Genomic DNA, 23,306 nt, shown 5'->3' on the forward strand with positions numbered 1-23,306 from the left:
AATACGGATTCTGAAGCTTTCAGAGGCGGACTTGAAACCCCGTCCATCTTTTCTATTCGCTGTCGTCATCCTCCATGGTAAACGCTGGCTCACGATTGGAAAGGAGGCTTCTTAGTCCCTCCTTGTTACCGCCCTGTCCACTATTGGCCCCGCCCACCGGGATTAGCTCTCTCACTTGCGGCGTCACACACTCTCCTTTATTAGCTGGGACGCACTATGTTTTTCACAGAACACCGACAGCTTGTTTTCTCAGCAGTCTACTCTTCCGGGGCCTTTATCTCGCTATTGCAGGTTCTTTTCCATCCCTGCTTTCTCCCCTTATCCGTTTTCCAGTCTTTTTCGTCTCCATTTTCTGCATTTCTTTCTCTTTTACTCTAGGAAAAAGATTTACACTAAAAAAATAAGCCATGGTCCCCAAAAATCAGGGCTTCTTTAGGTCCGCTCACTGAGGTCGATTGTGGATACGACTTTCTGTGAGTGGATATCTGGTGCCCTCGATTCTCTGATTCCTATGTGTTGGTCCAAGTGTCACCGGAAGGAGCCGAGCCCTTGGTATGACACTTCCTTGGCATCTCTTAAGAGGGCCTGTAGACAGGCCGAAAGATTATGGAGGAAGTCGTACGACCCAGATCTGAAAATGTTATTTGGCCAAGGTCAAGATTTATCACAGGGCAGTGTGTCAAACTCGCGCTTCCTTTTATGCTCAACAGTTTCAGAACTCTGCCAATCCATCGAAACTTATTTTTAAAGTATTAAAGGACTTGATGGCGAAGAGAGCAACTGCAGTGGAAATATGCTCGGACTCACATTGTGAGGTTTTGGCCTCTTTTTTCCATGAAAAAGTGCAAGCCATCTATCGCACTTTCCCAACGGGTTCCCTGATGCTAGAGCAGGTTGGTCGCACCTTGGGTGAGGGGGAATGTCTTTCCATCTTACCCCCCGTATCTCTGGAGGTGTTTGACTTTCTCAGTGCCAAAATCAAGTCTGGATCTCCGGCAGACCCGCTGAAACCGGCCCAACTCAAGACCCTGGCACCGGTTTGCCATACCCCGGTGCTGTCCTTGATCAACCTGTCTCTCTCTTCTGGAGTGGTTCCCGTTAGATGGAAGCAGGCAGTAGTCGCGCCAATTCTGAAGAAGGCGACCCTTAACCCCTTAAACCTGAAAGCTACCGCCCTATCTCCCTTCTCCCTTGGGCCACGAAAATAGCGGAGGCCCATGTGAATGCCACTCTTACAGACCATCTTGGTAGGCTTAACATTCTCGACCCTACCCAGAACGGGTTCCGTGCGGGTCACAGCACGGAGACGGCCCTTCTCTCGATGGTCGAGCATCTCCGTTCCGTGCTGGATTCTGGTCGGACGGCGGCACTACTGTTATTAGATCTTAGTGCCGCCTTCGACACGGTCTCGCACGGGATTCTGATTCGGCGTCATGAGGAGGTGGGCGTTTCTGGCTCCGCCTTGCACTGGTTTCGTTCCTTCCTCACGGATAGGTCATTCCAGGTGGCAATCCCGCCCGGTAAGTCGTCATCCTACCTGCTAGACCAGGGAGTCCCACAGGGGTCTTCACTGAGTCCCACCCTTTTCAATCTGTATGTGAGACCGTTGGCTGCGGTCGTCAAGCGGTGGGGCCTGACCATGGTCTCTTACGCAGATGACACGCAGCTGGCGGTCACACTGAGTGGGGACTCAGACCTGGAGGCTCCCAGGTTCTGTGATGGTCTGCGGGAAGTGGCTAACTGGATGAATTCCAACTGTCTCCAGTTAAACACCAAGAAGACAGAGATTATGGTGGTTGGTAAACAGGTGGCTTTGTGGGATGACAAATGGTGGCCTTCGGAGTTGGGTGTGACTCCCCTCCCAGCGGCAGAGATAAAAAAACTTGGGGGTGTGGCTTGATCCTTCTCTGAGTTTCATCGGTCATACCAAGAAGGTGGCGGCTTCTTGCTATGGCATCATCAGAGGACTTCGACCCATCCTCAAATTCTTTGATGCACCCACAAGACAGCTGGTGGTCCAAGCATCAGTGCTGTCCAGGCTGGACTATGCCAGCTCCCTACTGGCGGGGATAAACCAGTCAGAATTTCTGCGGCTCCAGCGGGTTCAAAACGCTGCGGCCCGACTGGTGACAGGTCTGCCTAGGCGATGCTCGGTGTCCAATACTCTGCTCTCTCTCCACTGGCTCCCTGTGCAGCAGAGGATTAGATTTAAGGTTTCTCTGCTTTGCATTTAAAATCCTAAAGGGTACTCCCCCACAAATCTTGGAGAAATTGCTGATCCCCTATGTCCCCTCTCGCACTCTTAGATCGCTAGGCCAGAATTTAGCAGTGGTCCCGCGTTTTAAGTTGAGCAGAATTGGTGGTCGCTCCTTTCGAGTCCTGGCAGCGAGTTGGTGGAATTCTCTTCCTCCACAAATCCGGGCCATCGATGAGCTCCTTCAGTTTAGACGGGCTATCAAGACCTTTTTATCTGTTTAGTTTATCTGTTGTGTCTCGTCTCCTTTTGTCCGCTTTTAGTGCTGTGTTGTGTTCACCTTCTCAAAGCGCCAGGACGCCCCTTTGCTGGGGCAGCTGTGCGCGGTACAAATAAAAATAACATAACATAACATCCACACGCACCATCGCTGCTGACGTCATTAAGAGTCCCTTGACTCCGTTCATCCCTTCCAGGCCATCCAGGATTCAGACCTAACTTGTAGGGCTCTGACTCTTCTTGTCTTTCTGCCTCTGGTACAGATTGGCAGTGGTGTTTTTGAATACCGTTTTTTGTGGTTGAATTCTTAGTACAGTGTTGTATCTGGTTGGTCTGTGAGGCCGCCGTTGTGTTGATGCAGAGAGTCAGCGCTACGAGGAGCGCCTACATCAGCTCTACCACCCTTTTAGGGGTACCAGCTTAGCAGCTAACGTATTCAACCCAGTGACTCCTTCCCAGCCCTTCAGTCATCCACTGGCACTGGCCCGTCTGCCCATCTCCCAGTTTCCTTCCGTCCAGCCTCACTCTCTTGCTCTGGGGACTGAAGACTCTGGTTTCTCTGCTCCTTAAGCCTCCAGACGGTATAGGCGCCTGTGGTTTTCATGGAATTTGTGCAGAGCGCGGTGAAGTGTGTGTGTGTGTGTGTGTGTTTGGGGGCGGTGTCAAGAATTGGCCTCCTGTCCTGACGCAGGTCTGGGAATCCGGTGGAGGTATTTCCGAGGCTTTCCAGGTTCATGGCAGCTGTTGAAGGGGGCTTAAAGGTGCTGAGTCTGCGAGCGGGGGGGTTGTTTGGAGGTTTGGGGCCATAATACAGCTCCTGTTCTGTGCTGTCTCTTGGTCACACATACAGAGCGGTGCTGCAAGGAACTCGCATTGCTGATGCCTGTAGCACTCACTAGGCGCTATTGGATCGAGCTCGCACTGCTGACGCCTGTAGCACTCACTAGGCGCTATTGGATCGAGCTCGCAGTGCTGACTCCTTTAACACTCACTAGGCGCTATTGGAGCTCGCTCGCACTGCTGACGCCTGTAGCCCTCATTAGGCGCTGTTGGAGAGAGCTCACACTGCTGGAGAGGGCTCACGCTGTTGGAGAAAGCGCATTCTGCTGCCTGTGTAGAACTGACAATACACTGTTGGAGGGGGTGCACACTGTTGGAGGGGGTGCACACTGTTGGAGTGCACACTTTTTGATGGAGTGCACACTGCTGGCTCCTGTAGCACTCACTAGGCGCTATTGGAGAGAGCGTACACTGTCGGAGAGCGCCCACACTGCTGGAGAGAGTGCACACTGCTAGCTTGTGTAGCACTGACAATACATTATTAGAGGGAGCTTACACTGTTGGGGGAGCGCACACTGCTGGCTCCTGAAGCACTCTCAGATGGCTTTAACTTAATAAAAGGCGAGACCTATTGCATTTTTAATACTTGTTTTTAAAAGTGGGCATAAGAAACAGACCAACTTAGACACGGTAGAGTCACTCAGTAATAACATTGCCAAATGTCAAACCAAGTGACTGCAAATCCTGAACCAGAAGCCGTCATGCTTACTCCAACGTAACTAGAGATCCACACACAACACAGGAACAAAAGAAAAGGGTGGTTTTCCTTCCAAGTGACTACAGATGTATTCTCCGTGATGGCAGATAAATATAAACAGACTGTGCCATCAGGTTGCTTTGAGCATATCCACGACAGGGCAGAGAGTATCCGCAGTTCAGAAAGTTCTATGTGGCACAGACCAACCTATCAATGGATAACCAAAGTGCAAACAACACCCTGGCCTTTATCCGGTCCACAGACTCTGCATAAAAGAATCCTGCATCAGGGCATTTTGAGCTTCCTTAAGGAAACCTCTGAGAGTCTGAAAGGCAACTCTCTTGTTGACTGTTACATATTCTGGACATTGCCTCATAAAAGCTTGCGGGGCTATGGCGGAGTGCTTGGAGCAATCTGCAGCTGTAAAAAATGCCCATGAAGTGCGTGCTAGCATTTCACGATTCCGCATAAAGAGCGCACTGGTAGTAATGCTGGGCCTTCACTGAAATATAGAAAACATGAAGGTGAGGAAAGGACGGGGAGTAATGACGAGTGGGAAAGTGAGCAGTCCTGTAGCAGTGAGAAGCTGCTGGGCTATCGCACAAAGTATTATAATAAAAAGCAAGAAAGCTCTGCTTACACTGGAGTCGAATGTCCCTCTTGTACCCTGTGTGACCGAGATGTCGCAAGATTGCACCTTAACGATAATACCTGTATTTCACTTCAAGGCGCTTATAAAGAAATTTGTTCCAGCTGGTGACACCATTTACTCAAGCCGACGGAAGATTCTCACTCTTTCCAGGTAAATGCTGAGCTCAGATGAACTGCTCTGGAGGAGGAGTAGGTGGCTGCATTTGCTCTAGGTCTGCTTCAGATGACATTTTGGCAGACAGCTTAGAGCGCAGGCGCTGAACAGCACTCCAAAGAAAATAAAACAAGGAAAGGGAAGCGGTTAACCCAAACGGATATCTCCTGCAAAAAACAGGCTGTATGAGGACAAGCCCACCTGCCTTGTAATTCTTAAGGGCCAATTGTGTTTCTGACTTTTTTTTTAAAATGTATATACACGCACAACAAAACACATAGTTGTTTACAAGTTGCTATATTGCTGATCTAACGGGTGCATATTCAAAGAGGCATGTAACGTGACCTCGCGGACGCTGCGCTGAGCCAGGGAAACAAAACACAAGCCCTCATGGGAAGTTCTCATTCAAATTAAAAGAAACCAAAAGTTCCTGAGATGGGTAATAAAATGGGACCAGTGGAAGGGTACAAGTCCTATGGCGCTGCTCTGTGGGAGTAAACAATTGACCAAAAGGTGGTACAAAGATGAAACCTCAACCACTTACAAGCAAAGATTTATAAAGGACACTGACATAAACAAATTAAGAGCAGTGGGAGGGATGGAAGCCCACAGAGTAGATGCACCATGTCTCCTAAAAACCTCTAACTGTAACAAGAAAAAGAAACCCCATTTTCCAGCTTAAGAAAAGCAGCAAATGATAAAAAGACAAACAAATTTGATCTCTGACCTTGAACAGACAGCAAATGTCTTTTAACAAGATTAAAAGGCATCTTTGTTGCTAATTCACTTTCTGAATGAACAGAACACTTGTTACTTTCCACCTCATGTTCCCTCGCCAGAACAGACCAGTAGCTCCTAAAAATAGCTTGACCTGATAAAATTTGACTGGCCATAGAGGCTGGATGAGTAGATCTGTCGAGGCTTGTTTACATTCATTATAAATGCAGTGTATGTGTATGCTAACAGTTTTGGGATCAGAGTGCCTAGATGCATTCAGAAAGTGTCCAGAAATTATTTGATGAGAAAAGGAGAGTAAGAGAAAAAACCATGATACTTCGGATTAGCACTCATCTGCGTGCTTTTTTGTTGTTGTCATTTTATTATTTTTTTTGCAATAATTCTTATGATCTCAATTGATATGAAACTGAAAATCAACCAGTACCTCTTTACTGAGCCGTTTTAATGGAACTGTGATTTTTACCTTGAATTGAAATGTGAACGAAAGGCAAGCATACTTGAGTCTTGTCATACATCTTTGTCGTGTCCCACAGTTAACATTCTTTTGGAACTGATGACATCATAGTGTCATTTACACATTACTACAAGTACCTACGATAAAGAGGCACTGTCATCACATTCATTTACACACATTACTACACTGTCATGATGGGATCAAATAAACCTTGCACAAGCAACTTGGACTAAAAAGAGACCAATTCTAAACTTGGAAAGCCAAATGAGTGTTTTGATTGTGTGCAGTAGTTTTGGGAAAGGTATGGCATAATGTGGCTATATTAACTGCAGTGACCCAGTCACCCCACTCCATCAAGCAGGTCCTTCTGTCCTTGTTGGCTGAGCTTCTGTTACAATTTGGCATATGGTGTTTGAACCTGCAGGTGATCAAACCAGACCTTACCATAAAGATCTTATGGGCAGTGGTGTAGCTTGGGCGTTCGGTCTGCCCTGGTTGGCACTGTTTTTTGGGGCGGCGGAGGTGAGCAATTGAAAAAGCCTCTTTCTAAATGCACTTTTGCCGGAAAGTCAAATTCAATGGTAATACTGTCCAAACAAACACAAATGTAGAAGTGTAGCGTAGAACATACAATGGATGCTGTCACAAATTGACATAACCTGTAGTGCACATAGAAGACTGCAAAGCTGATAATTACAGGATTTTGTCAGTCTAATTGGGTAAAAAGTAACTCCTCTCGTTGTGCTCCTTGCTGCCTTTGTAACCCATGATCATGGCCATCATACTTTGGACCACAAGTTGAGAGGGAGGGGGGATTTGTTGTTTATTATTGCCACAAACTAATTATTTTCCACATTCATTGACCGTCACCTACTACAAGTTCTATAAATTTGGAATGAACCTTTAATTACATTTAGATTTGTTAGTCATTTTAGGATAGGGTGCATTAAAGAAACCTATCTCTGCCCTGATAAGAGTATGTTAGACGTGTCGGCCTTAGGGAGGTCTCCCCACCCACCCCCAACTTTTGACCTTCTTCCCTCCTGTTTGCTTAAATTCTTTTTTGTTGGCTGTAGGACTATGTGCACTTTGCCACTGCTAACCAGTGCTAAAATGCTGGTGCTCGTTCCTTACAACATGGTCAAATTGGCATACACATGATTGGCACATTTATTTCACTTGCAAGACCCTAGCAAAGTGGTACAACATATACCCAGGGCCTGTAAATTAAATTCTACTAGTGGGCTTGCAAAAGACACACAGATGGACGGAATGCAGAGCAAATCAATCATTCACCCCCCAATCAATAGATCTGGGTTAAATCCATTGTTCTTTTGCTCACCATGCCATCCCAGTTTAGACCCAGCCACATGGAAATTAGTTTTGACTCTGTGCCTCATGGGAACAGTCCAGACCGAACTGCCAAGCCGGGTCCTCCTTGGACCGGAAACAAGTATCCTGGGACCGGTTTCGGGGCATCGCCCCTTATCAGCCAGGCTAGCTTGAATCCAGTAGGCCTGCACCACTTGTGCCACCCACTTAAGTAGCCTTTTCAAATGTCTGAGTCCTACCATTGCATTCTGTGTGCAGTTTTGAACCTTTTGCTAGGCCTAAAATGCCTTTTTTAATACATATGTCGCCCCTAAGGTAGGCCCTAAACGGGTAATACGGCAGGGTATTTGAAAAGCTAAAAACCACAGAGGTGTGCTGTTCCTCGGCAAGGAAGTAAAGAGGAGGGTAAAAGCTGTCCGTTGGAAAAGAGCTGATCAACCGGATCAGAAGCAATAGCCCTCGCGCACACACACACACACAAGGGTGTCATGCTTCATCATCAGGCAGCTCCTCGTTGGATCGGCTCTACAATGCCTATGGGCTCGCTCCTCAAGGGGGCTCTTTGCCTGAGATCTTTAGAATAAGATGCTGTGATGAAGTATGCGAGGGTGTAGGAAGCGTAGATTGGTAAACAAGTTATTAAAAAATGACTAAGGGGTACAGTGTAAAATGTATTATACTGGTTCCAGTGTAAAATGTATTATACTGGTTCCCTTGACCAATTGCCTAAGATTCTGTTGGACCACGTAAGGCAAGAAACCTGTTGACCCCAGTTCACATTATTGCTGGAGATGTCAAGGATCATAGCTCCCAGGACAGACACCTTTTCGTTTGTTTTTACTTATGTCAAGAGGACCAGTATAATAAATTTGAAACTGTGCTGTCTGGTAGGCTTTGACCTAAAAAAGGACACAGGCACCGACTTTGGTTTGATGATAGAAACGTATAGACCAATTAGACTGAGCTAGAGAAATAACACTGAGAATAGGCGTCTCAGAAGAACGACATCCCATCTGCAAACAAGCACATTATTCAACGAAAAAACAGGGTTTGATTCTACTGCCTTTTATGGAATAGAAAATTAACACACACTCCATAGGAAGATCCACTATTTTTTGTTAAAGCACCTCTCCTTCTGTAAGATTGGCTGTGGAGTGGGCACAAATTAAGTATTTATCAGGTTTCTCCTAGAGACCACTTTAGTGGTCTGTCGAATGTATATTCTATACAATATACATAGAAGGATCTTCAGTCTGCCTTTTACTGCTGTTGGCTTACTTAGATCATCCTTTTGTTTAATTAGTCAGTGCCTTTTCTGTTAGTGTCTTATATGACCTGCCCAGCGAAGTATAGATTTCTTATTAGCTTTTATTAATGTAAACTTGGGTACTTTTTTTCGTCCTGATTTCTCTGTGGTTACTTGCTCGGAGCAGGATTTGCTTTAGGAGCTCCGATTCTGCTTCTTGTTGCTATTGTGTGTTCATGTTTTACAATGAAGGCAAGGACGTATTGACATTATTTGCCTCTTAAACAATCAGTTTGTATAGCAAATAGAAATGTGTTTACTCGGTGAGAAATGCATATTTCTTTTACTCCTTGCTCCCCCCCCTGTCTTCACACACTGCTCTTGCGATGCTCACTTGCATTGATATGCATTGTATCCCACACTTCCTTAATTTTCAATTCCAAAATAGTTGCCCGTGCAGGGGCACATGTAGTGCCCTCATTCCCATAAAGAATGGCAAAGCAAGGAAGCATTGGCAAAGCCAATAGGGCTACACTTGCATGTTAAAGGCGAGCCCTAAATGCTTATTGGCAAATGCTTGTTAGATTTAACATGGGAAGTCCCACAGTAAGTTTTCTGCATATTGGGGAAAAAACAGCAAAACTGTTTAATGTAAATAATGCACTGAATTTCTGAAACACCCAGCGGTAAATGCCATTTAGTGCCTATGTAACTGTTCTATTTCCATCTTGAAGTTAAAATATTGTGTTTGTGTGTATTATGGTGTGTGTGTGTGTGTATTATGATGTGTGTGTGTGTGTGTGTGTGTGTGTGTGTATATATATATATATACACACACACACACACACACACACACACACACGTACACGTACACGTGTGTGTATCATAAACCGGTGTGCTCTCATCAGCTTGTGCATGCGGAGGGGCAGACCTTAATACCTAAGGTCAATTTCATTTGCAAAGGAAGCGCTGCAGTCTGTGAACTGCGTTTATAAAAAAAAAAAAAAAAAAAAATTCAATTGGAAAACAATTGCAATTATGCGTTTCGACCATCTGTCTTTCTCACGATAGGGGAGTCCATTTTCTCTTTCTATCCACCAACACCTGTCCTGCCAGCAACGAAGCATTCTGGGTGCTGTAGTTAGGAGAATCTATAATAATAAAAACAAACCTTTAAAAAAAAAAAGTTACTCCGTGTGTGAGAACCACCTAATCATGGACTACATTATGCTCATTTGACGCAGTTACAAAATATACAAGGAATATATAGTACAAAAATATTGGTCAATCAGGCCATTATATGAATGTAAGTGTGCCTTTGACCTCAAAGCTCTTAATGCTCCAACTTGGTAATAATATACCCAAAAACATAATTGGTTGCCAGAATCCATAGCTGTATAGTGCATTCCCATTTGACAGTAGTCTTTGTTTAGATTTCACCATATATGCTCAATATGAATCTTACAATATACAAATCAGGAACACATTTATAAGGCAACATATTTTGACTTTGAGCAATTATAATTGTGCAATCCGCAACAAAGCCCTTAAATAGTACAGTTTTGTCAGTGAATTGATCTTGAGTACTCATTCAGAGCACACTAATGCAGTAGCATATTCTCATGTTTGTTAAAGATGTACAAAAATCTCTTCATCACTTTTGCAATCCAAAAAGGGACTTAGTTTTTAGTTGGATTATGTACTTGGACTCCAGTTGACATAGTAATTTAGTACAATCAATGCCACGTTCATTGCTGGGTACAATGTCAATACCATAATATCTGTATTATCCAGTCGCTCTTGTGGCGCTGAGCTTAATGTTTTGGGACTGCATTGTTTGATCTTTAGTTTTTCACTGCTCTAATATGTTCCAATAGTCTCTTTCGACATCCAAGTAGTATTGCCGACATACTTGAGTCCACAGTCTCATTCAATCAAATATACTACGAACAGAGTTATTTTCGAATTATAAGCAGTATTTTTACAGTTCACGGAGTGCAGCGCTTCCTTGGTAAACGTGTGCATTATTAGCAAAGGGTGAGAATATGATTAAAAAAACATTTTAATTAGCTGAATGTTTATAAATGTTCGTAAAAATGGTGGAAATCACTAAATCTGTTTAGAATTCCCTCTGACGAATGTTCAGAGAGCAGCCATCTTGTTACATTCACTTTCAATTGCAAATTTTAAACAAACTACAGAAATGGATTGGTTTTCCCTCAAAAGGCATGCTATACCTGCTGTGAAACAAAAATCTAATTTGTTAGTTTTATTTTTAGTTCATTTCTTGGTGGGTTTAGCAACTCCATTTGTGTGGTCAAAATGCTCTATGAAGGAGAAAAGGAACTCCTGGTGTTTGCAAATGTGGTGGTGAAGGGAAAGTTCAATTGGTTTGCTGATGATGCAGTATGCCTAAATCGACAGTTACTTACCCAACCACTTATGCAGATTTCACCGCAGCCTTGGAAAGATCTTTATTTTTATCATCACTTTTTAAAATTTCCTTCACCCCCTAGCCAGATCAGCACTGGGATGGGAAAGAGCAATTTCAACATACATTGGCCAGGGGACCAAATATTCCTCCCCAGCCTTGCACGTTGAACTGAGAACAATCAATTGCCCCTACTCTTTCTTTCCTAAGATCAGAAATGGTGTTCTTCCAATTTTAGTTTTGCCTAGGGCCAGGACGGGGGGGGGGGACGGGGGGGGGGGAGGAAATTGTGCGTGTGTAAATTCCGTCATTCACTCCCTTGCGAATGGCTAGGAAGTTCTACGTATATCCCTTTTTTAGGTCGAGCATTCGAGACCTGTTGTGATTTCTCATGTTCGCTTAAAGCCACCCCCCTGCTTTTGATTTGTTTGTTTCAGTGTCCTTCAAAAATCCTTACTTGCCAGTGGTCTGTCCTGCCTCTTTGTCCCTCCTTTTTCTCTTCCGTCCTCCCATGCCGCAGGGATTAAGTACTGTCTCCTCACACTACAGTTCTTTGTTTGTTCTCTGGGGACCACTTTTTTTTCTTGGTTTCCTGCTCTGATTGTTTGCCTGTGTGTAGTTTCGGCGCCATAGCTGATTACATTTTAAATAGTTTTCCTCCCTCCCACCTCCTCCTAATTCCACAGTTGTATTGGGGGTACGTTGGTTATATTTTTAATGCTTTTAGCAATTTTGGCTGTTGATGGTTATTTGGGCTTTTTTTTTTTAGTAGGATGTTGGTTTAGTTTTGAGCTTTTTTTTTAAGAAGGATTGGGCATGTTTTTTTTTTTTTTTTTTTTTTTTTACGCTGCATAATGGCAGCCATGCGACTACACGGCCAATATGGGCGCTGCGCTCTGTAGCAACCTGGTACCAGCCTCTCTGCTGTCTTGGCGAGGTTCTCATGAGGGTGTAGAAAGCGACCAGGTGCCAGTGCTTGTTTTCCTTTGTAGTAGGGCTTGGCACCTGCATTTTCCTTCGGCACTGTTCCGGTCTGTAAAGGTGCTTTTACAGAGCTTTTATTTGTTTTTAGTGCTCCGAGATTGTTCCAGCAATCCTTGAAAGGGAGATGAAAAGATAGCCTTTGCGGCAGGACATATGCACGCTCATACATGATTATGCATAATCTCCTTTGTCATCACGATGGGGTTGCCATAGCATCAATACGCATTGGTGTTTGCATGTGTGACGTGCTTATACACCATTGTGCTTTTATTGTTTTCCGATACTGAACTGCATCAGCAGTATCAATAGTATATTTTTTTTTCTTTTTTGGCGATTCCCAACATTGACCTTTGCCAAAGAAAGCAAGCATTTACAAAATCACATGCTGTCTACTTGTGTGTTTTTTTTTTTTTAAGCAGATTCCAATGCTTTACTTTTAGCCGTCAGCCCATTTAGCCTGACAGCAGACTCTAGCGCGGATCCCCAGCTTGCCCATCAACACTTCTCATCACTGCTCAATATATTTTGCCGAGCCATGTTGCATGGTGCAGTACCATTTATGGCCAAAAGAGGTCCCACTGGACACCTAGTGACATCCTGTGGTACTGCACCCTCACAACACTGCACGTTTTCCGTGTGCTCTGGGGCTTGTAGCACGACTGTGGCACCTATCCTGAACAACTACCAAAAGCATTAACCTATACCAAAGGAAACTAACATTGACATAACGCATAGCTGGCTGCTCATGTTTTTTTAAAAGCAGATGCCAGTGCTTTACTTTCAAGCTTCTGCTTTAGCTTTCTCTCTCCTGTCCATTCCTGCCCCAGGAATTTGATTATTTTCCTTTGTTATTCTCTCACCGTCTCCTGCACAGTGAATTATCTTCCTCTTAGGCCCTCGTTAGTCCTTTTACCACGTACACTCTTTGTGGGTTTTTTTTCCTCCCTGTTGCCCATCCATATCCCACTGGCTCGTTCTCATCTTTGTTCTCCCTCAACCTTTGTCTTTATCTTCAACCCTTTATATCTGGATTGGGCCGGACTACAAAGGTGCTCTTTTGCGGCAGCTCTTCCACTCCAGTAATACCCATCACCCCATTTCATCATGTGCCAATGTTGGAATACTGTCTTTTTGTGATAACGGACCACGGTGGGATTTCTCTTCTACAACAGGGCATATTTTATTATAACCAGGCTGAACTAAGATAGCCCAGCTTGGGGTAATTTCTACCAGTCACCTCCATAGACTTTTTTTCTTTTTTTTTCTTTTTAATATCATCTATTTAAACCAAAGATTTATTGCAGTCTCAAATTGTGTGCGCACACTCCCTTCCCACAAGTGTCCTTTAGTTTACAGTCTACTATATCTGCATATAATGGTGATTAGTAGAACACAGGTATGGGCAATATGTATTAGATACTTCCAATATCTTGGCATATATAATTTTCTTTTGTTACTGAAATGTTCAATGGCAGCATTAGACCAGCAATTTTGATAATGTTGGCAGACTTCTTGCTCGTACCAGTACAGGGAGTCTTTTTTGTGGTTCACCTCAAACCAGTCCCTGCTCCAGTCTTTGTCACTATTCTCTCCACTCACCTTTGTGCATCCAACCTTCCTCTCCTTTATCACCACAATCTACTCTCTCCCTCCTCTTTGGGGCATCCTTTCCTTTTATGAAGCAAGGAAAGGGTGCAGGACCACAGGCTGTTACTAGGTGTCCCTGTGGATTTGTAAAGGGACCTTTATTAGCCACATAAGGTACTGAACCCATGATACAATTCTAAAGAGAAAGATTGCAGCTGAGCATAGGTTGCCATTTGTTTGTATTGGAAATTAGTTTTTTGTTAGCTCGCATTTTTAAAAACGCACCATTGTTGTTTTATTTAGCTTTATTTCACAGACAAAGCTAAATAAACAACAATGGTGCATTTTTAAAACACAAGTTAACAACAAACTCACTTCCAATAAAAACAAATGGAAAGTATGCTCAGCTGTAACATTTCTCCTTATAATTCAATTAAGGGTGCACTACCGTATGTGGCTAATAGCGATTCCTTTCCAACTCCACAGGGACACCTAGTAACAGCCTGTGGTACTTCACCCTTTCCTTGCTTCATAAAATAAATGTTATTACTTATGCTACTGCTAGGATATTTTTTGGGGGGGGAAATCTAACAAACCTTTTCATTTGCAACGCCATTAGCTCAAACTGTCATTAAGGCGAGACCTATTGTATTGAAAATGCTTGTTTCTAAATGTGGTGGGGGTTTGCCTTGCCTAGGGCAGGGGAATTCTGGGGATCCTCTTGGCCTTGCCCAAGGACCGGGTGGGTCCTTATATATGGCTCCTCACCTTTCCCGGTATTGATATGGGGGATACTATGAGCCTTCCTCCCCATGCTTTGCCCAAGAATAGTATATGGGATACATTATTATTAGTGCAAACACAAGGAGATGATGGACAGAGCGCTGAAACTTTTCAGACACTCCCCCATTCACGGATCTGGGTTTAATCCATCATCATTCTTTAACTCACTTAGGCATCCCAGTTCAGACCCAGCCATATGCAAATCTATCTTGACCCTGTTCCTCATGGGAACAGTTCAGCCTGCACTGCCAAGCCAGATCTTCCCTGGACTGGAAACGAGCTTTCTGGGACTGGTTAGCTTGAATCCACTTATCAGTATCTGAGATTCCCCAAGGTGTGCCCTCGTAATCCTAAGAGTTGCATTTGTTTTTGCTCTGTTTTTTAGGTCTTGCCTCCTGTCAGCACATGCCAAGTCATTACAAGAAGTCATTGTTTTCTATAAAGAGGAAGAGGTGTGGCGCAGCGGCCAGGGCGGCTGACTCTGGAGCGCGGGGCTCACTGTTCGATCCCCAGCGTCGGAGGCAGATCAGCTCAGCATCATTTGACTATGGGCAATAGCTCACTTAATCTCCCCAACAGCCCCCAGCTCCTTGAGACCCTTACGGGTGATTAGTTCATGCTCTACAAATACCGTGTTATTATTATAAAGGGCTTGGAGCCCGCCCATTGCTTACCATCCATTGGTACTATTTCTTCTCCTCTCATTTCTACCTCCCTGACACCCCCCACCAGTGTTGCTTCTTCCCCCTCCAACCCCTCTTTGTCGTCTTTGCTTTCCTGTACCGCGACCTCCTTCCTCGCTTCCACATCCTTCCTGCATCAGTGATTTTTTTTATTTTCATCTTTACTTTGAGCTATGCTTCACATCCATGCTGCTGTATAACATGGCTAAAAGACGTAGGTGAGACCTGTTGGTGTTGCCAATGCTTATTACCTGTAGCAGTTTAGAGTGCATTTTTCATTAATTTAGAGTTTCTTTTGGCATTATAGTCCTCCTTTCTTGAACCATGTCGAGTTATGCTGTTTCTTGGCACGGTTTAGATCTTGAGGACAGTCCAGCTATTAAAGTGTGTGCTTAGTATACTGTAGGAAGACATTTCTACAGTTCTTTGAGTAGCTGGGTCAATGTGCTCTGAGCGTGCATGTCATCAATTTAGATCACTGTTTCGTCCTCTTCTACGTGACTAGTTATATACCTGTATATTTTCGTTAAGGAAGAGATGATCTAATTTGTGGACCTGAAGGTTTTCTGCTTAGCTATGCTAAAGTCGAAGTAAGCATAGTGATGGTAAAATGTAAATTAAACTGTGTAATTCTCGCCCATAGATATTCAGAAAAAGCTACTGATTAATTCAAAACTCGTCAAGAAAAATGCAAGTTCAGCAATTGTTGCAATCCCCAGGAGCAGCGGTAAGTTTTTAAAATACGTCCTGTTTTTTTATTTTACCTCCATCTGAATCTTGTTTTGAAAAGTACAAATGTGTAATCATTGTGAACAGCTCTAGTCCTTGCTTTTTCAATTTGTTTTGTTCCTTAGGACTTGATTTTTAAAGCCAAGTCAAAAATGAACTTTATGAACCCCACTACCTTTACCCTCCGATTCTCCTAAATTATTGACTCGTTTGCCTCTCCTACTCTCGTTTACCTCTTTATCTTTGATTATTGAAGTCCTCCAGTGAAGAATTGGGGGGGGGGGGGGGGGGGTGGAGGGGGCAAAACCTGCAACATAACACCTGCATCACCTCATTTCAGCTACTTAAAAAAACTGTTCCATAGATTCAACAGATGGTGTGGCCCTAAAGCAAAGCTATCGCTTTGACAGTGCAATGGGATTAAAGTAATGTGGTGAATACCACTTTGAAAACACCAACTCATTTACTATATATATATATATATATATTAAAATGCACAATGTCCCATGCGAGAGGAGCGCCTTGACAGTTGGTGCCTGCGGCGAGACCGGGACAGTATCTCGCTTTCTATTATTCCGCAAAGATGATCACTCAGCACTCCTTTTGGCTTCAAAAAGTATTTATTCAGATGCAAATCTCCGGTTCTTTAATAGAAAGCGAGATACTGTCCTGGTCTCGCCGCAGGCACCAACTGTCAAGGCGCTCCTCTCGCATGGGACATTGTGCGTTTTAATAAAGAAACGAGAGAGAGCCCAGTGTCACCCTGCAAGCTGCTCGTGGATAATAAACATCGAAGCGTGTAAAGAACCGGAGATTTGCATCTGAATAAAAACTGTTTGAAGCCAAAAGGAGTGCTGTGTGATCATCTTTGCGGGATATTATATATATATATATTCCGATACGGTGGCAGTCCTTTCTTGAGAAGCACACGAGAAAGTGGCGGAGGTTACCAGCCCCAATAACAGATGCAGTTTGTGTGGCTTGTTCATTAAAAAGCAGGGTTGCCTGACGCGTTTCGTATATTTACTTCCTCAAAGGCTTTACACGGAAATAACGTGCTGCGGTGTGCATACCTCCTCCCTTTTATTATCCACAATGACACACCCCTGTATGAGGTGGCTCCAATGAGTCTGTGTATGAGGCATCCTGGTGGCTGTAGTGCTTGTATTCACCTTGTAGAGTAGCAGTGCACAATTCCTGCATGATAGAGCCCATAGAGACTCATTGGAGCCACCTCATACAGGGGTGTGTCCTTGTGGATAATAAAAGGGAGGTATGCACACCGCAGCACGTTATTTCCGTGTAAAGCCTTTGAGGAAGTAAATATACGGAACGCGTCAGGCAACACGCAAGACTGCTTTTTAATGAACTAGCCACACAAACTGCATCATGTGCTTCTCAAGAAAGGACTACCACCGTATCGGTATGTATTTGTATAAATATATAATATTTGTGTTTCAGCTAGATGTTAGAGAACCGTTCTGGTTGTTTGGCCTTGGATAGTTGCTCTCTTATATCTTTACGTTTTAATGAATTGGAAAAACACAGAATGATGCAGGCAAAATTAAGCATCGTTATACAATGCAAGCCTGTTTTGCTGATAAAAGTATGTATTATTCAAGTGCTTTATTTCGTTTTTTTCTGCTTCGCAAGATCAGTGCAAACTCCAGTACTCTGGCTCAACCTGGAATGTTCTTTTGGGGGTAATAGGAAAGTAGAGCTGTGTGGCATGAAAAATATACCAGTTAAACTATTTCGTCCTTCTTCTCTCAAGTTAGGTTTTCACCTCCCACTCTGAGAAGATTTATTTAGCGCTATATAATTAAACCATTGGCAACCGAGCTTGATCTTAGCGGCTTTGGCTCATAAGGACCATTCAGCTCACAGTAGCTCTGAGGCAAACTTTTAGTGCTGCTGCCTGCTTGTGTCACTTGCAGTAATGTTGCTGACCGACAAACAAGCAGTGTGTGCTGCAACTAGATAATCTTCCAAGCAACCTTACCAGAACCAGCACTTACGTGAATTTGGTTCCGACCCTTGATGCAGGTACTAGTGAGCATTGAGAGTTGCATCCTACCAAAGCACCCTACTTAGAGGCTTTCTTATTTAAGACATTGGCTCTGCTTGCCAAGAATGATGCCATTTGTCAATTCGTGATCGCTCCAGAAGCCAGCTCTTGCCATCGACCCACAAACCAGTTCACATGGACTTAAACATGCCACAGTCCAAGCTGACAGCCTGAAAATTTTAAGAACAAATTACAGTCACTCGATCGTTCTTTGTTGTTTCTCAGGCTACCTCTGTTTTTCGAGTGTGGTTATAATGTTACCCATCAAGGACCAATGTGTCAGTTTTGCAGCTCCAGAATTTCAGGGTTTTGTCTGCAAGTTCTTTCAATCAAGTATTTTAGTTAGTATTGTGTATAGGGTATACATAATTCTGAAATCGGTGCCAAGATGCATTGCTGGGTAATGTTTTCCATAATGTTCTGTGTTTTTTTTGTGCAGAATTGCATCTGCTTAGAAGTGAGTTTGGTTTTTGGTCTGTGGGTTTTAACCTTAATTTGTACTGGCACAAAAGTGTTGATTATTTTCTTATTTTATTTTTTATAGTATTGGGCAGGGTGCAAGACTTTCTACCGAAGATGGCACAAGCAAACGAGAAGCTCCAAAACGAAATGGTAACGGCACCTGTGAACCATTTTGATATAGAAAACATAGATGATGATTCTGCAGACATTATTGAGATGGTAAGTCTTACTACATCATTTATTTTTGATGTGCATTTGTGGGTTCTCTAATTTTTCTCCAGCAGAGGGCTACCATGTCTTTTTCTGGTCAGTTGTCATTTAATTCTTTAGTGTATAGTTATGCTGTGCCAAATTAGCACGAGCAGACACAAGGACTGGGCTATCTGGGTTGCAAACATGGAGAAATGTACACTCCCCATATTGCATTCTTTATCCATCTGCAAATACTAAATAGACCTGGGCCTAATGCACACTCGCTTCTCACTTTGACAAGATTCTCAGTAATGAAGGTCAATGGTCGGAAAACATGGCGCCCGTGTGCTGAGCGGTAGCGCGCGTCCTCAGTGAAGCTCTCCTCTCCCTCTCTCGTTATTGTTTTTGATGCACGGTGTGTTGCGGTGCCTTTGATCCTTTGAGTTGGAAAATATTGCCTCTCCTAAACTGACCAGCGGATGTGTTTGGGAGTTTTGGACCGGGTCCCCGCCCCCGCCCCCGTTCCTGTTCTCAGGCTCTCCCTGCCGCAGCGCTGGGAGGCTGCAGCCGTGGAGCTTAGGCGTTGCCGCAGCGCAGTGGCTCGAGGTCTCCTTCGGGGGAGTGCAGTGCAGGCAGGCAGCAGTTGTAAAGATCGCGGTAAGGTGACGGAGGGTAAAGGGATTGGTGCTTTTTTTCCCCAGGTGACCTCCCTTGTCGGAGCCTTCTGCCCCTGCTTTGGAGCCTTCAAAAACTACGGCGGTTTGCGAAGGTGAACTGGCTATTGCTGGTGCGGGAAACAGACAAAGTGTTTACAGGGGAGGCTCAGGTGGGGCTGAGTTTGTAAGTTCTGAGAGTCCTAACTCCTGCAAAAAGAAGAAAGGTGCCAAGTGTAAATCACGAAAAGGCAGGGGCAGGGGTAGGGGAAGGGGGTCAAGGGAGAGGCACTGTACCCAGGCACCTTTGTCTGATTGTGGCAGTGAGAGTGAATTGCAGTAGGGGAATGCTGCTGAATTGAGAGGGCTCCAGAGAGGGCTCGAGAGAGCTGCTGTTAAAGGGAGACAAGGAGAGCTTAAACCCTCTCGCATTACCCCCTCCTTGCGCTCATTCTTTAAAGTTTTGCCCCAAGTCTTGACCATTCCGAAACCCCACCTACCTGAGCAAGATTGCTATTCTGTCCGTGTAGGCTTCCAAGAGAAAATGGCCTCTCATGTGGCAGGCTTTCTTCCAGCAGACACAATCTTACCGGTGGATGGGTCAGGCAGCGATGACCAGACGGCAGAAGAAGTCAGGAGAGTGGCGACAATGGAGGCTAACGGGCTTGTTAGTTCACAACTTGTCCAAGACACTCAAGATGGTCTACTGCTAAATAAATGAGTATCCTCTGAAGTAGCCACGAAACAGACACTGATTTCCGACCAACCCCCTGTGCCATTAGAAAGGGGAGAGTTTGGTGTTGGTGGTGGTGTGGATACAGCCTGTTCCTCGATAGTCTCTGCTAAACTGTTTAAAAGCAGACATAAAACAGGGATTCGCGATCTCTGCTGAGAATCAAACCGAGATTAGGGCTGCTTGTGACGTTTTGGAGCGAAAAGTAGATCGGCTGAATGAGAGGATAACCCTTGAAGGCTCAGTAGAAGAACTTAAAGCCAACCTAGGTTCTGCCCAAGCTAAAATCCATAACCTGCAAAGAGAGGGGGATGCGATTCGTGAGAGGATTGAGTCTTTGGAGAACTTTTAAGAATAAATAATCTCCGGCTTCTGAAGATTCCTGAGGGGAAAGACATAAAAACCTTTGTCGTAAACCTGCTTAAAGTCTCACTCAACTTAGAGAGTCATTAGACATCTTGGAGAGATATCCAAAGGATCCATAGGGACCCCTTCTGTCTGAAACCTGGCAGAGAAAAGCCTAGGAGAATTTTGGTCAATTTTCTTACTTATTCGATTAAAGAAAAAATCCTAAATTTGGCCTTAAAAAAACAAGACTTTAAATGGTCCTGACTTTCCTTTTGAGATTAGTTATGACCTGTCAAAGACCACTCTAGATCAGCAGTGGGAACTAGGTCAGAGGATGGAAAAATGTTGTGCCCTAGGTGCAACAGTGCAGATGAGATTCCCTGCTTTTTTGCGTGTTATGTTTAATAACAAAATGCACAATATAAGATCTCCTCTTGAGGCGGACGAAATGCTGGAGTCATTAAGGGAGCTTTCCCGGGGAGGAGCGGGAATCTCTTTAAGGAAGAAAAAAGAGAGGGAAGTAAAAGGGAAAGGGGAAAAAAAAAGGGGGAAGAGGAGGATAGTGGAAGAAAAAAAAAAAAAGGGGGTTTCCCCTTGTCATACTTGGGTCACATAGTAGAAGAGATGGTAAACCCCCAGCCATCTAAGAAATTTAATTAGAAATACATAAACATAAAGGGGGCAAAGGAAATAATTTGCTCAAGAATAAGATAAAATAAAAAAAAAAAAAAGGGAAGAGGAAAGAAAAAAAAGAGGCTGGAGGTTTTGAAAATGAGGTTTGTTTTAGAGTCACTGGGAGGTTCCTTTTTCGAAAAGGAAGTACCCGTGCATTACTTACTACGCAGCTTTGGTGTGGAGGGAGGGGGAGGGGAAGAGGAGGGTGGAGGAGGTAGAGGGCGCAAAACTGGCAATACATCTGTCCAGTGTAGGTCGGGTAGTGTTTTCCGGGGGGGAGAGTGCTGCACAGGGTGGCAAGGATGAAAAAAATCCTCAAATGTCTGAGCCCAAAAGATACTTTATTGTAAACAGCCTAGCCTATCGATTAACTTTTTTGGTCTCATGCCCCAAAGAAAGTAGAGAAAGATATGACAATAAGGTTGTAGGGAATTTGGAAGAGGTAGGGGGAGGTGATGACTGTTTGAGGAAATGAGCTAAACTTTTTATCCTGGAATGTCAATGGCCTGCGCACTAGGAGTAGGAGAGCAAAGATTTTTCAATACTTGAAAGACTCCCCGGCACAGGTCAGTCATTCAGGAGAGACACCTCCTCAAGGGGGAAACAGCAGAGATTTAAAAAAAGGAGAAATGGGTAGACAATTTTACTTGCACAGACCAATCAGCAAATATTAGGGGGGTGCTTTTTATTTTCAAAAAACAAGCAAAAGCACAAATTGTGGAGTATAGGGAGGATAGGAGTGGCAGGTGGCTCATTGTAAGGGTTATGCTAGATGGCTTTCCTTTCACCTTGGTCGGGTACTATGGTCCAAACCAGGATGATCCCTCCCATCTAAACATTATACGAGATAACCTATTGACTTTTCATGACCCAGTTATCTGGATGGGTGATTTTAACATTGTTCTAGATCCAAAATTAGATAAGTCTGCCAAATCTAGAGCCTGTGTCCTGTCCAGATCTAGAGAGGATCTCCTAACAGCAATGTCACAACTGGGTCTTGCAGATGTTTGGAGGGAAAGGGCAGGGGTTACGTTGGGGGTTTCGTTTCGAAACTTCAAATACAAACGTGTGTCTAGGATAGACTATGCTTTTTTTAGTTATAGTTTGAAAGATCTATTGATAGATATTTCCTACATTCCCTCACATCTGTCCGATCATTCGGCCATCTCATTTATATTGAAACCAGTACACAAATAGTCCTACTTCTTGGTCATTTGATCGTACTATTCTTTTAGAAAATGAGGAGGTCAACTTTCTACGATCAGAGACCCGGTATTTTTTGGAGGCAAATATAGATTCTACGGATATCCACATTATGTGGGATGCTTTAAAAGCCTTCTGGAGGGGGAGTATTACGAGCAGAGCTTCTTATATAAGGAAGAAATATAGAGAAAGTATTGAAAACCTGGAGGGGCAAATGAAGACCATTGAAAACATCTTGGATGCCCAAACTAGATCAGGTGCAGACTACGAAAGATATGGGGAGTTAAAGTCACAACTAGAAAATATACTACAAGCTAGGGTCTCTAGAAGGTGGGAGGCGAGCAGAATCTCTCATTTTGAGTTTGGCGAGGCGGCAGGAAAAATTCTTGCTTGGAAAACTAAATCCGACCAAGCTCGAAATTATATCAGGGAGATTAGGGTGGAGGGAGAATTTGCTCCCCGGATCACAAAGGACGAAATAGGAGGTGCTTTCCGGGATTTCTTTCAGGATATCTATAAGGAAGATACCCAGGAGGATAAGGCAGGGAGGGAGGCCTGGTTAGACCAAATTTCCATTCCAAAGCTATCAGGGCAAAGTAGGACGTTGGAGAAAGATCTCTGTTGAAGAAATCAGGAAGGTCTTGGGGCAAGTAAATCGGGGGAAGGCAGCAGGCCCTGACGGGTTACCAGGGGAATTTTACAGGGCCCTCAAAGAGGAGATCGCCCCGGTTATGGCTTCCGTTTTCAATAACATCCTTTTGGAGGGTAGGGACCCTCCAAAGTCTTGGAACGATGCCACGGTGGTCCTAATACCTAAACCAGGGAAAGATCTGAAAGAATGTGGGTCCTACCGCCCGATTTCGCTCCTCAACAACGATTATAACATTTTTGCTGCTATTATGGCAACTAGGTTGGGGAAGGTGACAAGCTCTATAATTCACGTAGACCAAAAGGGCTTTATAAAGGGTAGACATTTAGCTGACCTCACGCAAGATCTGGTAGGGGTGATCGCTATCGCTACCACCTTTTCTCTGCCTCTGGCTGCCTTTACGCTGGACGCGACTAAGGCCTTTGATAGGGTCAATTGGTCCTATTTGGCTGCTGTCATGAGGAAATTCAATTTGCCCGAAAACTTCTGCCGTATGATTTCACTCGTATATAAGGCCCCGACGGCAAGGCTTTATGTAAAT

At 44.1% G+C, this 23,306-nt stretch overlaps 1 protein-coding gene across 1 annotated transcript in view; it reads left to right on the plus strand.

Moving 5' to 3' along the window:
* Positions 1-23,306, plus strand: part of NOPCHAP1 (NOP protein chaperone 1) — a 48,634-nt gene that overhangs the window by 6,084 nt on the left and 19,244 nt on the right. Inside the window, exons 2-3 of the mRNA XM_085653262.1 lie at positions 15,697-15,780; positions 18,395-18,531. Coding sequence (XP_085509388.1) covers positions 15,697-15,780; positions 18,395-18,531 — 221 coding nt within the window. The remainder of the gene's footprint in view (positions 1-15,696; positions 15,781-18,394; positions 18,532-23,306) is intronic.

Source organism: Triturus cristatus, chromosome 4_1, assembly GCF_964204655.1.
Source record: "Triturus cristatus chromosome 4_1, aTriCri1.1, whole genome shotgun sequence".
Lineage (NCBI taxonomy): Eukaryota > Metazoa > Chordata > Amphibia > Caudata > Salamandridae > Triturus > Triturus cristatus.